This window comes from Vulpes vulpes, chromosome 15 (genome assembly GCF_048418805.1).
Source record: "Vulpes vulpes isolate BD-2025 chromosome 15, VulVul3, whole genome shotgun sequence".
Lineage (NCBI taxonomy): Eukaryota > Metazoa > Chordata > Mammalia > Carnivora > Canidae > Vulpes > Vulpes vulpes.
The window spans coordinates 118,027,705-118,044,370 of record NC_132794.1 but is presented as its reverse complement, the minus strand read 5'-3'; the positions used below and the strand labels follow the sequence as shown (position 1 = coordinate 118,044,370).

Genomic DNA, 16,666 nt, shown 5'->3' with positions numbered 1-16,666 from the left:
TCACGATGATCTCGTATTCCTTAGAAGTCATTTCTGAATCCCGAGCCCTAAGTCTGGAGGTACCACAGGGTGACCGTTGCTCCGTGTGGGGGTGTTTGCATCGGAGTGGGCTTCGACGGCACCTTTAGCGAGGTGTAGTAGGGAGGAGGGCTGGGTGTTCTGGGGACCGGCCCCCGGGGCCTTCCCGGGCGTCACGGCCACCGCCGGAGTGAGCACAGGGGACCCCAGGCTCCGTCTCAGCCACGCACCTGCACCCGCACCCAGGGAGGGGATGCATGGTGACATTTGTCACTTCATGATTCCTGGAGCCGCTTCCCATGGTTTCGCTTGGGGTCAGTGGGGAAACCTGAATGATTCGGTCAGGGTCTGCCGAGTGCCTCCTGAGGGCGGGTCCGGTGCTGTGAGCTGGGGTCACGGTGGTGACAGCGCAGAGCCCTATGCCAGGAGCGGCAGGGCCGTGGGCCCCGCTGTGAGCAGCCCCACCCGCCCGCGCGCCCAAGAGCAGTCAGTGTCTCCACACACTTGCGGAGTGACCGGGGGCGGGGGTGGCGCTGGCCAGGCACTTGGTGCCATTGAGAAGTGAGCGTGTCTGAGGCGGGGGCCGACCAGGCTGGTCCTAGCAGGGCCTTCTCTCCTCGAGACACAGCCTTTATGGGTGAGACGCGAGCAGGGGGCGGCGGGGAGGACGCTGGAGGCTGGGGAGACCGTGGCTTCCTCCCGGGGCCCGCCCACCTCGGCCAGGCTGCGCCTTCCCGCCTGGCGCCTGGGCCCTCTCCTGCGACCGCTCCTGCCCCGCCCTTCCTTCCCAGGCCACCGTGCACCTGCTGCGGTCGGAAGGTGTGGAGCTAAATGACCGTCCGCAGCCCCCCGAGGACCTGAGCCAGCACTCGGCTGGCTACACACTCGAGTCCCCGGAGGACAACACGCAGTGGATCACATACCAGTAGGTGGCCTGCCGGGGCCCGGGCGACCCCGCAGCGGTGGGGGCGGCAGGGTGCAGGCTCAGGGTGGCCGTGCGCAGCCCAGGGCCGCGGTTCGCACCGTGTGCCTGGAAGCACAGATGTGTCTGGTGTGTTTTAGGAGACTTCGAACTGCCTCCTTCCGGTGGGTCTGTTATTAGTGCAAATGGGAGACGAGGAGGTGGTGTTAGTGGCGGGCGTGTGCGGGGGCCGCGCTCTGTGTGCTCCGAGGACGGCTCCTCACGGGACCTGCCGCGGGGCCAGGAGGCAGCTGCGGTCGCAGGGGCAGCCCCGTGCAGGGGCATCTTCCTGGCCCCAGACGCTGCAGGCCACTGGCAGAGGTCGCATTTGTGCCTTTGATGCCCATTTGGGGGAGGCGTCCCTTCAGGGGAAGCCTGAGGGGGCTTTGCTCTGCAGGACCTGGATCGAGGGTCTGTCGCAGAGCGCCATGAACTGCTGGCTGCGGTCTGCCGAGATCGGACGAGAGATCCAGGAGAGCTGGATCGTGCAGAATGCCGTGGTCTACGTCCTGAACCACAACCACCACCTCATCGTGGCCGGGAGGCAGAAGGAGCTCGTGGACACCTTGGACCACCTCCTGAACATCGTCAAGGCCACGGGCCACAGTGGGTAGGTGCGCTGGCGGGCACGGCGCGCCCAGCCCCGTGGAGGCTCCATCCGCTGCCCCGAGACCGCTCCCTGCGGGGAGGGCTGGGACTGCCGTTGGCCGGTGTCTGGCGGTGGCGGGGACATGGGGGGCTGCTCAGGCCGTCCCCGGCTCTTTGCTGCCCTGCACCCCAAGCGGTGCTCACCCTCCTGCACACAGCCCCGCCCCTGCCCCACAGCAGCCCTGCGTGGATCCCGCCAACCTCACTGTTCGAGATAGAAAGATTTTGAGGAAGGTTTGCCGAGACTTGGGAAATGGGAGGAGAGAGGACCCTCCATACAAACCTCACTTGGGTTCCGCGCGGGGTTGAGACTCTTCATCTGTGATTTCTTATCCGGTGGGTGTGAGTCTGTGAGAGACGACGCTCTCGTGAGCTGAGGCAGATCTTGGAAACATCCGGTCGGTCGGTCGAAGGTTCCCTGACGAGGATGACGTTTTAGGGCTCTCCTTTTTGTTGTTGTTGGTTTGGGTTTTAGTCTGAATGATAAGATTTTATTTTTAAAAAATAATTTATTTATTCACGAGAGAGAGAGGCAGAGACCCAGGCAGAGGGAGAAGCAGGCTCCCTGCGGGGACCTGATGCGGGACTCGATCCCGGGACCCTGGGGTCCCGCCCTGAGCTGAAGGCAGGTGCTCAACTGCTGAGCCCCCCCTAGGCGTCCCCTGAATGATAAGATTTTACGTTTTTGCATCTGAGGTAGAGACGCCATGGTGGGTCAGTGCCTGTGTGGACTTTTGTGACAAATAACAAAAATGGGCCACAAGATCCAGAAGAGCTCAGCAGGCCCCACGGACAGCCCTCTGACTCGGGCGCCCACCGGGTGCCCCCTGGACACCAGCCTCTCCCCTTTGTCCTGCCAGTTGCCACGTGGATGGGGATCAGACTTTGTGTCCCTGATTCTTGACACGTGGAGACCATTTTTGACAATTTTAACTGACCGTTGGGCATGCCTGGGCCGTGACCGGGGCCGGGTGCACAGATGCCTCGCCGCGGCCGCAGAGGCCAGGTTGTCCCCTCTGTGCGTCCAGGGAGCCTGCCCACCTGGCATGGGGCGCCCTCTCGGTGTGAAGGCCGGCAGTGGCGGGGAACCGAGGCGTCACCAGTGTGGACCTCGTCACAGCCAGCGCCCCCCGGAAGGCCTGAGAACCGTGAACCGGTGTGCGTGCGACTGTGCTCTTACCCGCTGGTGCGTTGCTTTCAGAGACCCCACCATGCTGGTGATGCTGTGCAATGCTTTGGCTCGGGGCTTGATTATCACCTGGATTCCCACCCAAGTGCCAGAAAAATCTAAAAGACCTGTGCGCCCAAACCTGTTTCATATGCCCCTGGACTCGGGAGCCAGCTCTGAAGTCAGAACTGCTGTAGAGGTACGGCCCCCGCCGCACGCGAGGCCGCGGGACCTCGCTCAGAGCGGGGAGGTGACAGAGGGCCGGGCGGTCGGGAGGGGGGCTGGCCACGGCCAGGGTGCAGGGTGCAGGGCACAGAGGGGCGGAAAACATGCTTTTCTCTAAAATTAAGGCCGCCGCAGAGACCTGGACGTTCTCGGGGAGGCTCAGGGCCCCGGGGCTCGGGCTCCCCCAGGGTATGTGCGGGTCAGGCCGCCCAGCTTCAGGGCCGGTGCCCACTTGAACCACCGCTGCAGTCTGACCTGGAGCCGCGTCCACTTATTTTTAATAATGGGGCTTTAGCACAGATTTCCCTGTTCAAAATTCAGGTCCTATGAGCGTGGAGCTGTCTGTTCTAGGTCTGTGAGTTTGCCCTGGGCCTGACTGACGGGACTGTGCCCGAGGAGGTGGTGCCCACCAGCACCCGGCAGCAGCTCATCGCCACCTGGGTGAAGGCCAAGCAGCTGCTGCAGCAGCAGATCGGGCCGCGACTGGGCATCGATGAGCAGGTGCCGGCGCCCTGGGGTGCTAGCCAGCGTCTGGGGGTGCCCGCGGGCTTGGGGAGGCTTGTCCCCACCAGCCAGGACCTGTGGGCAGGCGCCTCTGGCCAGAATCTTCCTCTGTTTCCCACCTGAAGGGACAGCAGGATGGGCACCCTGCGGCCTCGCCGATGTGCATGAGAGTGCGCGGCGGGGAGGCCCCCTCCTCCCACTGAGGAGCGCTTGCCCTCCAGGAAGGTCTGTGCCCGCTGAGGTCCCTGCCCCGGCCACAGCGTCCTCTCCTGAGTCCTCTGGACTTACCTGGTGCGGAACCCAGGCCGGAGGGAACCAGGCCGTGGGGGTGAGGCTGGGCGGGCGAACAGGGGCCCGGGGAGGAGAGGGACAGGGGGCCCACGGCCTCTGCTCCCCCAGATGTGGGCTCTGAGTTGGTGGGCAGTCAGAGGGCACCTGGGCCGCAGGAGGGCAGGCCCCACCCCGCCGGCCAGCCCAGCCACCACCTGTCACAGCCTGGAAAGGGATCTTGGAGAGAAACGGGCACAGCAGTGGCAGGGGCCACGTGTCTAGGGCCACGGTCCCCGTGTCCAGCGTCCTTGGGCTGATGGACACTGCTGCTTCCTCCCCCAGAATCCCAACGAGGATGTGAACTCAGTGACGCGGGTCCTCGTCGCCCTGGAGATGTACTCCTGCAACGGGCTGGGCCTCATGGACTTCACCGTGCCCCCCTTGGCCCAGGTAGGAGTCCCTGCCCCGAGGCTGCCCCTTGGACCTGGAGCCGGGGTCGGGGGCCTCCCCTGCGGGGGAGGAGAGACTCAGCGCCCCATGCAGTGACCCCGTCCTCACCTCAGAGTCGGTGCCGTCCCCGCAGGGCCCCTGAGGTCCCTTCCCCACGGGAGCTCAGCACAGGGCAAGGGCAGCCTGTGGGGCTCACGCGGCTGCACTAAGACCCCCCCCCAACCCCGGAAGTTGGTGAAGATGGCTTCTGAGTGCACCTGGTCGGACCCCCTGGTGGAGCTGCAGACCCTGATGCGACTGACCCACTTTGCCCACGTGGCCCATGACTATGAGGTCACCATGCTGTGCTCGCAGAAGGCCATCCAGATGGGCATCCGGTACCTGCGGATGTGTAGCCCGTAAGTAGCACCTGACGCCCGGTGTCCACACGTCGCGGACTGACTCCCCGCAGGTCGAGGGGCACATGGGCGGCGGCTGCGTGCGGACAGAGGGGCAGGCAGGCCGAGGTCACGTGTGCACCAGCCCTCTGCAGCCTCCCCAGGTCACCGAGCCACCCGTGAAGGGCAGAGGCGGGGGGGGGGGGGGGCGCCCGGAGCCACGTGTGCCGTGCCCAAGGCACCCAGAGCTTCGACTGAAGTAGCCGTGAACGTGTCCCGTGAGTCTGGAAGTCCCTGGGAGGACTGTCAGCGACGGGAGCACCCCCGCGCCCGCTCTCGGGGCCATGGTGGCCAGGGCTCCAGGACCTGCTCCGGCCTCCGGCCCCATGCCCGGGAACGCCCGAGCCCAACCTCTCCCATCTGTCACTGCTGTGACTGCATCTGAGGTGAAGACAGCTGTCCCGGACGTTCTTCTGGCGTTATTTACTGAAAATGGCAAAATCACCAACCGAAGGGTCTGAAGACGTTCGTGGTGGCCGAATAGCCTGTCTGCTTGTCCGAGGCCAGATCACAGGCATGCCCGCCACCCTGTGTCCCCAGCCCTGGCTGCCCCTGCAGCAGCGTGCTTGGCGGTTGAGGGGTGCTCCGTCTCCTACTCTGAACCCCTGGGGACGGGGATCCGTCCGCCGTATCTCAGCTGCAGCTCCACGGCCTGCGTCAGACACATCCGATGTGTATTTGGGGGCCGGCGAATGGAGGCCACCCGAGGTGTCCTCCCACCGCTGACCAGCACTTGGCCAGGGCCTCAGCTCAGGGGCTGGCGGGGGCACCGTGTGGCTGGGGGTTCTCGGGCTGTCTCACACCCGGAGCAGCTCTCTGGTGGGCACCACGGCTCCCACGTTGATGGGAGAAACTGAGGCAAGTAGAGGTCGAGTCGCTGGCCTGAGGCCACCCCGCTCTGGGCAACAAGCCCACACCCCCAGAGACCACCGGACACTGCCTCTCGGACGTGACCGGGGCCCCCGCTCTGTCGGCAGGAGCGTGCTGGAAACTGCCGGAGATGTCAGCTGTGGCCCCTGTGAGTGTGCATCCCTGAGACGGGAGACGTGGGCAGGGGCACTGGCGGCAGGAGAGGCCCTCCACGGAGGGGCTCTGAGGATGCGGCCCGAGGAACGACGTCTGTTCTTGCAAACTACTGGGAAACCATCCGAACTGAACGGGGGTCCCCCGTGTTTGGTTACTTTACATAACTTCCCCGGAATCAGCCGCTTGGGGTCTGAGAGCACCAGCTGCCCTCCCGCCTCAGACCGGGCGCAGGAAGCTCACCCTGGGGGCGGAGGGGGTGGACACGGGGCCGTAAAGTCCTGCTGGGGGGCTGTGGTCCTGGCTCAACACCGTGGGTGGCGGGCAGGTGAGGCGTGGCCCTGCAGGGCAAGTCAGGGTGGGCACCCAGGACGCTGGGCTGCACGACCAGTCAGGACAGGGCAGTGCCCGAGGGAGCCTGGGGCTCGGGGCAGCACCCAGGAGGCCCAGGTGTCGCTGAAGCAGAGGCAGAGATTTCCAGAACGCCCCCGTCGTGGACGCGTGTTGGGACAAGGTGGAGCTGCGGAGCTTGCCCCATGGGGGGAGGAGAGGTCAGCGGGCGGAGCGTGAGGCCGCTGGAAGGCGGCAGGAGCCGGCAAGTCTGTGAGCACACGGTCGGCTAAGGCCTCGAGGAGCTGAGCATGTGGCACCTGTGCCCGCCAGCCTCGCCCCAGGTGCCCGGGCCCCCCGAGGTGAGGCAGGAGCCGTGGGACGTCAGGAAGGCGCCCTGGGGAAGCAGAGCTAGCCGCCACGGGGCCTGTCATTTCTCACCACAGCACCGGGGGCCTTGCTGTCGGGAGGGACCCTTCCTCCAAACAGCGTGCACTGGTGTTGGTGCTGGTATATTTGACGTCGCTCGGAGGCCAGACATTATTTTTTCTCAACACTCTGTAATAAGAGTTACTTTGCTTCCAAAAGGAAAATCTCCCACTTTTCGACTTCCCACCCCAGGCTTACCATGCAGTGGGTGGGCACCGAGGGGTGGTCCCGGGCCACCCAGCCCGAGGGCTGCGAGGAGACTGCCGCTGCTGGCCTTGGCCCACGCAGGCGGCCGTGCACCGAGGTGGGACGTGCACCTGGCCAGCTGCCGGGACATCTGGCCCCAGGTAGGCATCGGGTCCCTCGCCCGACCCCGGCTGCCGACCAACCAGCGTGAAGCTATGCCCGTCAGCAGATGGGCCGAAGCCACGTATGGAGAGCTCCCCAGCAGCACCTCAGCCACACTCTTAAGTAGGGAAATCAGTCTGCGGCCCAGACTGCACAGCGATCAGAGGAGAACGTTAAGAGAAACCTCTCAAACATATGAAAAACGCAGCATTGAAGAAGCACAGCACTGCGTTGTTGTGGAAAATGAATAACAAAGGACCGAGGATCTCCTGAGCAGAAATTCAGTGCAGATGAAGTGTGGGGAAGTCTCACAGGAAGTCGATGAAAAGGACAGATGTACAGAAAATGGGACAGAAGCCAGAAGACACGCGGGACGTCTAACTTTCAGACTCCAGAAGGAGCAGAGAATGCTCTTGAGAGAGAAGTCTGAGTGAGGGGTGACGCAGAGGAAGCCCATCCCGTGAGCAGCCCCGCCACGGAGCCGCAGAGAGAGCGAGGAGACCCTCGGGTGCAGACCACCAGGACCGTCGAGTCCCCACAGAGGGACCTACGAGGCCGCAGGAGACAGAAATTCAAGTCGTCTGAACCCATCCCTGGAAGGTAGAGGAAGGATGGAGCTTCCTAAGTGGAAATTCTAACTCGCCCACACTTATTGTCAAATCTATGGGTACGGAAAGCCATTTTTAGGCGGACACAGACCTAGAACATATATGTCCCACACACCTGTTTTTAGAAAGCTCGTTGAGGGATATGCTCCAGAAAAACAAGGGAATACACCAAAAAAAGAGAAGAATGTGGGATGTTGGAAATAATAGATCCAACCCAGAAAGTTGTCAAGCTGTGCTGCTTGCTGCAAGAGCCACCGTGTAAACTGGGGCAGGATGGAGGATGCCCTGGGGAGTGAGGGCAGGGAAGCCAGAGGACCCCGGGTGTTGTGATGAAGGAAAATAACACAGTGGACAAAAAGCCACCTGGAAGCTCCAGGAGACCCCGGAGTAATACGCAGCTGGACTTCCCGGTGAAAGCCACTTGCATTATCGCGGTGTTTGCTGACATTTTAGTTTAGGATTAACATTCTGTGACTATTTAACAGAAGATCAGTGTTACCGACTTTGACGGTGCCACAGTAAAAGCACAGACAACACACTTCAGGGGGGAGGGGTGTTGCCATGATAACGTCCTCGCCAAGGAGGTGACCCATGGTGTCACCGGCTGCGGGTCCACCAGATTGGAAGCTAGTGTGATGTTCTTTTTTCTTTTTTAAGATTTATTTATTTATTTATTTATTTATTTATTTATTTATTTATTTATGATAGACATAGAGAGAGAGGCAGAGACACAGGAGGAGGGAGAAGCAGGTTCCATGCTGGGAGCCTGACGCAGGACTCGATCCTGGGTCTCCAGGATCGTGCTCTGGGCCAAAGGCAGGTGCTAAACCGCTGAGCCACCCAGGGATCCCTAGTGTGATGTTCTGAGGCACGTGCTGCCATCAGCTGTGTCACAGGCTGGGAAGAGGGCAAAGGAGGGTCTGAGTGATTAAGCTCCGTGGGTCGCTGTGAGAGCTCCGTAGGTAAGGTGTGAGGTGGTCCGATGGGAAGTCAAGTTCGACGCCAGGGCTCTAGAGGCAAGCGCGTGCCTCTTGGAGGACAGCTGTGGATTTAGGGGTCACTTCCTCGGGGAACAGCACGAGGGTGGGTGGGTAGGAGATAGTTACTCCTAACCACATGCAGGTTCCGCTGCGATAAAAATCCAACACCGCAAAGACATTGTCCTACAAGGAGTCGGTCCGTGAGCACCGCTGCGTTAGTCCTGTCGTTGGGCTGAGGCTGACTCTGTTGCTGGTTGAGGGCTGGTCAGGAGGGCGCGGCCAGGGAATGCCACACAGGTGCCCTGGCTTTGCCATTCTTCGTCAGGGTCTCTTAAATTTACTTTCGTTTTAAAATGACGAATCTTACAAAAATACAAATATATACATACAGTAACAGGGAAATAGAGGTACTGTAAAAATTTAATTTCCACTTTGACTTTTGGAACTCATTTGTAGAACATCACCGTCCTCTGGTGGTAACCAGCGTCACTGCACCCCATGGGTTGCCGTCTTGCCCGGGTTTGACTGTGGCTCTGACGGTTCATCCCCCACCCTCGGGTGCTAGCTGTGCCCAGGCATGCTGCTCAGTGCTCGGCGGCGGGAGAGACCGACACGAGTGGTCCTTGGTTGTGTAAGAGACGCCACACTTTGCGGTGATGTTGCCGGTCGCTCAGAGCACTGGACCCTGTGCCTGGTCAAGCAGGATACGTAATCACACTCAGCCACATGGCATGCACCGCAGATGATTCTTTTTTTAAAAAATTAGACACACTTCAAATTTTTGTGCTAATTTTTCCATTTTGCAGGTTATATGTAAGAACTCTAGTACGGAATTGGTCACAGAGCAAGTTTATAATAGCACTTCACATTCAATAGTAGAAATAAATTTTAGTTCTTGGTGAAAAATAGTACAGTTGCTAATCAATTAGTATTTTTCACCTCTGAGTGTTTAATTACCAGAATAACTTTCACGTTCACAGTATCAACGTAAAGGAATATATTTTAATAAGAAATTTCATGTGGATCCCTAAAACAGCACAAAGTAGATTGAAAGGAAGTAGTCTAAGAGTATCTGGGACATTTCTACTTGGTTCACCATTATTTTAATATTTAACATAATCATCAGTGTTGGGTCTTTATATAAATTCGAATGTCCCCTTTTCTACCATTTCTGCCCATGATACAGTAATGGATATTACACTCTTGTCCTGTGGAAAAGAACCGTAAAGATTAACAAAACACATGAAACAGGCATTTTCAGGCGTTGGACAACAGATGGTCCAGAGCAGAAATTTTTGCAAGAAAGGGTCTTCAAAGGTGGGCTTCACATTTCACTCTTACCTTCTGCCGTGTGGGGTTGGAGGGCTGTTCAAACACCAGATGGAAGACATCCTGGGATAAAACAGGGTCCCATGCTGGGGGCCGCTGAGGCAGCCGGCATTTACAGGATATGACGTGAGAGGGGGGGTTTCTGGACAGAGCATGTGTGCTCACAGGCGCGGAGGTGTGGTCTCTAAGCTGAAGACAGATGGTGGAACCTAGAGTTGGCCAACGAGAGTCAGGGACGCGTCACTGAACTTGCCAGGCACTCTGGAAGACCGCACGTTGGGGATAGGGCGGTAAGGCCTCCTGTAGACTCGCCCTAAGAAGCCTCATTCAAATCTTGATAGAACAAGCTGAGCCACCAGTAAATTAACTGCCCGTCAGAAGGAAACCCAACCTTCCTCTAAAGGCAGACGTCAGCCACACTCTCGACAATGGAGCCCTTACAGTGTCCAGCATGAAATAAAAAACCACTAGACACGTGGAAACACAAGAAGATGCTCTCCCCTACCAGGAGAAGACACAGTCATTAGGACAGAAACAGTCGGGCGCCTGGGTGGGTCAGAGGGTTCAGCGGCTGCTTTCGGCTCAGGTTGGGATCCTGCGGCCTGAGGCTCGAGTCCCGCGTCGGGCTCCCTGCTCAGTGGAGTCTGCTGCTCCCTCTCCCTCTGCCTGCCGCTCCCCCTGCGTGTGTGCTATTGCTCCCTCTTGTGAAATAAGATCTTTTTTAAAAGAAGAAAAATCTGTCAATCTAAAGTTGTACGTCCAAGAATAGCCTTCAGAAAGTGATGTTTTAAGGTAAACTAAAGGTAAGATCGTCCATTCTTAGAAGAGATGTCAAAAGAAATTCTTCAGGCTAAAGGACGATGATACAGCTGATGGAAACCTGGCCCAAGAAGCCGTCGAGAGCGCCCAGAGTGGCGAATCTGTGGGTAAACACAAAGGCTTTCCCCCTCAGTTCTTAAATGCTTTAAAAGATATTTGCCTGTTTGAAACAAAAGTACGCTGAATTGTGGGATTGTTAATATAGAAGTAAAATGCACGGCCGCAGTAACACGGATGATAGGAAGGACGTGCGTAGGAGTATATTGTTCAGAGTTCTTACCTCGCCTTAACCCAAGCTAGACCGTAACTAGTTAAGGACGTATGTTGTAATCACTAGAGCAAGTCCTAAGAAAATAATAAAAAAGTATAACTAAAAATCCAATAGAGGTGACGAAACGCAATGCTAAAAAATAGTGGATTAACTCAAAAGGGGGGAGGAAACAACATAGAGACTGAAAGGCAAGCAAGGCAAAGGGAGGGGTCGACCCCAGCCCCATCCAGCTGTCTGGGTAAATATGCAGGGTGTGTTGCACTGAATACAGTGAGTAAGAGCCGACGAGAAGCTGTTTGCAAGAGACTCTTCAAAAATGAAGACTCGAGTGGCCCGTGGAGGGAGCCTGCCCAGGTGCCCCCCGGGGGGAGTTTCGGGGATTTGCTCCCCTCTAACGTCGGACGGGGCGATGGGGCGTCGCGTGTGCACCAGCCACGGCGCGGCCACCATAGACATTTAGGGAGAAGGGCTCGCACATGGCGTGAGTTTGCATCGAAACTGTAGGACTGAGCTCTCAGCACGCAGCGGGGCTCGGCTGTCCTACGCGGCGGGAGCCAACAGGGGGGCTTCTGGTGCTCAGCTGTTGCTGCCGCGCAACAAACCACAAACGAGTCCTGTAAAACCCCAGTTCACGATTGTGTGTCGTGGTTCTGGGGGCCGACCGGATTCAGCCAGTTACTCGTGGTTTGGGGACCTTCCTGAGGTTTCCGCGGACGCCCCCAGGGCTCCTGCCCCCTCCTGCGTAGCGCCTGTGTCCCCCGGAGAGCCGTCCTGCATGTGCGGCCCTTCTCTGTCTCCAGGGCCGAGACGGCGCCGGTGGCGGAGATGCTGAGCACCACAGCCTGCGTCCAGGGCAGGAGCATCATGGAGAACCTGAAGGGGAGAAAGCAGCTGCGCCTGGCGGCCGCGAGGGCCTTCATAGAGGCCGCCAGGTACGCCGCACCATGCCGAGTGGCCAGGGGTTTGGGGTGCACACCGCGTAGGGGAGATGAACGGCACCTGCAGTACCTCGGCATGAAGGGCCCGGTGCTTGGTGGGGACCGTCAATAAGGCTGGCCCTTCCTTGGTGACCCTTTGTGGTGATGCCCACCCCACCCCCTGGACATGAGTCATCAGAGGGAGGGGGCATGTGCATCGTGGGGTGCCCTGTGGCACCCAGCCCCACCTCCTCCCTGTAAATCCAGGAGCCTCCCATGCACCGTGTCCACACCCCTCCCAGCCAGGGATTCCCTTTCAGGTTCGGGGGCATTGCCGGGAGCAGCGCCCTGGTGATGCTGGCCGCGAGGCACTACTGGAACACCTGGCTTCCGTTCCTGTCCTCCGCCGTCAACAGGAGGAAGACCAAGAACGTCATACAGAAGATCATTAGCATCATCAACAAGACCGAAAGGAAAAAGCAGGTGTGCCATGTGGGGCCGCGGTGGGGCGGGCTCCCTCCAGAAGGGGTGGGGGACATCCCAAGGGAGACCTCGGGGAGCTGTTGAAACTGGAAACACGAAGGCCTGCAGAGTGGGGGGCTCGGAGGACGGCGACCTCTCCCAAATCCCAGCTGGGCGAAATGTCACCCCACTCTCTGTGCCCTCCGGAGGACGCTGGCCCACACCAGAAAGCTCCAGCAGGAGAGAGGAAGGGGACAGAGGAGGGGGGGACAGAAGGGTAGATTCAGATGGCGGAAGTCAAGGCCTGACCATCCCACGCCCACCCCATCACCAGCATGTGAGGTCTTGGTAGAGAGACTGCCCCCGACTGGCTCCCCATGTCCGGCTGGCCCCTGAGCGGGCACCGCTGGGCCCAGAGCCAGCGTGAGAGGGTCCGTGGAGGTCCGTGAGGCGGCCCTCCTGCCTGCTGACCACGTGGGTCCTGAGCACATCCTGCACATTCCCAGCCCCAGCCCTTGGCCCCCGCAGGCCCCCGGCACCTTTCCCATCTGCCCGGGAAGGCCAGCCTCAGACCTATGAACCGGCGGTGTTCAGCAGGGCCCCGAGGAGGGCAAGGCCTGCGGGTCAAGGGCGTTGGCAGACCGAGGTCCGTGGGGAGACAGTAGGACAGAGCCCGTGGACGGAGCCGGTTGGGCCCTCGGCCCAGCGCCCCGCGGAGCCTCAGAGGCCAGCAGCCAGACGAGCTGTGGGAGGCGCAGCGGGGACGGGACGGGGACGGGCACCACAGGGGAGCTACCCGCTGCGCTGACTCCAGCGCTGGGCTCGTGGCAGGAGGGCCCACAGCGGTGTGTGAACGTGTGACCTTCCCAAGGCCGTCCCCGCCCGGGGAGACTGCCGTCCAAGGGACAGCAAGAAGAAAATGGAAAATCGTAGTCTCACGTAAGCAAGCGGTCGATGCTTCCTATCCCCTTACTGGGTGTTGAGGAGCTCTGGCGGTCTGAGCGGGGTGGGCAGCCGCCGCCCATGGGCCGCATCTAGCCTGTCTGCTGTTTTTGTAAATAAAGTTTCATCAGGACACAATCGTGCTGTTCGTTTACGTATTGTCTGTGGCTTGGCTACCACAGCAGAGGGGAGAGGTTGTGACGGCGGCCGGGTGACCCGTGACGCCAGAAGTACTTAGTACCTGGCACTTTACGGGAAAGGTTTGCCAAGCCCAGGCGTGAACTTAGCCTCAAGTTCAGTTCTTGCCAATGTGCTTTTTAAAATTGTGGTAAAATACACATAACATAATATTTACCGTTTTAACTGATCGAAAGTATACAATTCAGTGTGACCTTCACCAGTGTCTATACCTGAAGCCTTTTCATCATCCCCAACAGAAACCCTGTCCCCGTAAGACAACAGCTCCACTTCCTGTGTCTGTGAATGGGGGGGCCCCAGGTTCCTCATATCAGTGGAATCATAAAGGTCCTGTCCTTCTGTGTCTGGCTGATTTCACTCTGCGCAGTGTCCTCAAGCTTCGTCCGTGTCGTAGCAGGCGTCAGCATTTCCTTTTTTATGGCTGTGTAGTATTCCACAGTAGGGGTGGACCACAGTTGGCTTATCCATCCATCCATTGATGGACGTGATTTCGCTGCTGTGAACGTGGGTGTACAGGTGTCTCTGTGTCCCCGCTCTCAGTTCTTTTTGTCGTGTATCTAGGAGTGGAATTGCTGGGTTATACGGTACTTGTGTGTTTAACCTTTGGGGGAAATGCAAAAGTATTTACCACAGAAGTTGCACCATTGTACATTCCCACCAAACCTTCTGATTTCTGCACCTCCTTGTCAGCACTTGTTAGTTCCCATGTTAAAAAAAAAAAATCATGCCCATCCCAATAGAGAGGTACAAAGCGGTACCTCATTGTGGTGGGGTTGTTGTTGTTGTTTTTTTAAGATTTTATTTATTTATTTGAGAGAGAGAATGCATGTGTGCGCCCAGAAGTGGGAGGAGGGTCAGAGGGCGAGGGAGAAGCAGACTCTGGGCTGAGCAGGAGCCCGACGTGGGGCCCAGTCCAGGACCTGGGATCGTGACCTGGGCCGAAGGCAGACGCTTCACTGACTGAGCCGCCCAGGAGCTCCCACACCTCATCATGGTTTTGATTTGCATTTTCTGATGACTAATGATATTGAGCTTCTTTACATTTGCCGATTAGCTATCCACAGATTTTCTTTGGGAAACATCTGTTATGTGAGCGACCCCTGACTCTGGGAAATGAACAAGGGGTGGGGGAAAGGGAGGTGTGCGGGGGGTGGGGGGGACTGGGTGACGGGCACTGAGGGGGGCACTTGGCGGGATGAGCACTGGGTGTTATTCTATATGTTGGCAAATTGAACACCGATAAAAAAATTTTTTTTAAAGAGAAACATCTGTTCAAGTTCCTTGCCCATCTTTGAACTGGTTTGTTTTTTGTTGTTGAGTTGTAAGAGTTCTCTGTGTATCCTGGATATTAATCCCTTATCAGGCAAAAGGCTTGGAGATTTTTTTCTCCATTTGTTTCACTGCCTCTTCACTCCCTTGGTGGAATCTTTTGATGCACAGAAGTTCTTAATTCTGATGAAATTCAACTATGTTTTTCTTTTTGCCTGTGTTTTTGGTCTCATATCCATGGAGTCATCACCAAATCCAATATCATGAAGAATTTTTCTAGTGTTTTCTTCTAAGAGTTGTATAGCTTTAGCTCTTATGTTTAGGGTTGTTTTCCCTCACTTTGAGTTAATTTCAGTATATGGTGTAAGATGGGGGACAGTTTTATTTCTTTGCGTGTAAAAATCCAGTTTCCCCCGCACCAGTTGTTGAAAAGACTGTTCTTGCCCCATTGAATGATCTTGGCATCCTGGCCAAAGACCATTTCACTGTGTATGTGAGAGGTTGTTTCTGGGCTCTGTCTTCTATTCCTTTGGTCTGTGTGTCTGTCTTTATGCCAGGACCGCACTGATCTGATTGCTACAGCTTTGTAGTAAACTTTGAAATCAGGAACTACGAGCCTTACAACTTTGTTAATCCTTTTTGAGATGGGTTTTGGCCACTTGGGGCCTCCTTGCAATTCCACATGAATTTGAGGATTGACTTTCCTATGTCTCCGGAAAAAAAAAAGGTGGAATTTTGAGAGGGATTGTGTTGACTCCGTAGATATCTTTGGGTGGTACGGACAGTTTAACATTTTGAAGACTTTCTATCCATGAACATGGATGTTTTTCCATCCATGTAGATCTTCCTTAATTTCTTTCAGCAATGTTTCCATGGTTTGCAGCAGATCTGTCTCTCATCTCTTTGGAAGGATTTAGTTCTTTATTTTATTTTATTTTATTTTATTTTGTTTTATTTTATTTTATTTTATTTTATTTTTTGGATTTAGTTATTTTAAGAGCTAATATAAATGAAACCGCTTTCTGTGTTAGCTCTGGCTGCCGTCACAAAACGCTGGGTGACTGGGTGGCTTACACAACAGGAATTTGTTTCACGTTCTTCTGGAGTCTGGAAGTCGAAGGCCAGGGAAGCAGCGTGGTCAGGTTCTGATACAGGCCTTCTTCCTGCCTTGCATACATCTGCCTTCTTGCTCTGTCGTCCTCTGGGGCAGTGTGGCGACAGAGCAAGAAATCTGCTGTCTCGTCTTAGGAGGACACTAATCCCATCATGAGGACCCTCCCTCCCCTCATGACCTCATCTAATCCTAATTACCCCCAAAGACCTCATCTCCAAATATCAGCACACTGGGGACGAGGGTAGCGGGGGCGGGTACACAACTAAGTCCACAGCACTTTCCTAGTTTCCTTTCTGGATTGTCCATTGCTGCTACGTAGAAAAACAACCGATTGTTGTATTGTTGTGTCCTGCAACTTTGCGAAATTCATTTATTAGTCCCAATTTTTTTCTTGGGGATTCTTTGGGATCTTCTGTATATAGGATCATGTCCTCTGTGAATGGAGACAGTTTTACCTCTTCTTTCCAATTTGGATAACTTTTATTCTTTTTCTTGTCTATTACTCTGGCTGGAATTTCCAGTAAAATTTTGAACAGCAGCAGTGAAAGCAGGCATCCTCATCTTGTTCCCGATAGCAGGGGGGAGCGTCAGTCTCTCACCACTGAGCACAGTGTCAGCTGTGGATCTTTCATAAATACCCTTTATGTGTTGAAGAATGTTCCCATTATTCCTGGTTTTCTAGGATCTTACTATGAAAAGTTGTTGGATTTTGTCAAATGCCTTTTCTCCATCAGTTGAGATGATCATGTAGTTTCTCTGCCATTTTATGAATGTGATGGGTTACATTGATTGATCTTCTGTGCAACCACCCTTGTACTCCTGGGATAAACCCCATGTGGTCATGGTGAACAATGTCTTTACTGTGCAGCTGGATTTGATTTGCTAAATCTTGTTGAGGATTTTTGCCTCATCTATATCCATTATGAGTATTTTTCCGTGATTTTCC

General features: G+C 56.5%; 1 protein-coding gene across 5 annotated transcripts in view; it reads left to right on the top strand.

Moving 5' to 3' along the window:
• The window catches only part of CFAP46 (cilia and flagella associated protein 46), a 103,479-nt gene that overhangs the window by 38,833 nt on the left and 47,980 nt on the right, over positions 1-16,666 (top strand). For all 5 annotated transcript variants that reach the window (XM_072740512.1, XM_072740511.1, XM_072740510.1 and 2 more), the window contains 8 exons: positions 810-943; positions 1,377-1,589; positions 2,829-2,994; positions 3,372-3,521; positions 4,137-4,244; positions 4,476-4,642; positions 11,619-11,750; positions 12,056-12,218. In XM_072740512.1, the coding sequence (XP_072596613.1) occupies positions 810-943; positions 1,377-1,589; positions 2,829-2,994; positions 3,372-3,521; positions 4,137-4,244; positions 4,476-4,642; positions 11,619-11,750; positions 12,056-12,218 (1,233 nt within the window). The remainder of the gene's footprint in view (positions 1-809; positions 944-1,376; positions 1,590-2,828; positions 2,995-3,371; positions 3,522-4,136; positions 4,245-4,475; positions 4,643-11,618; positions 11,751-12,055; positions 12,219-16,666) is intronic.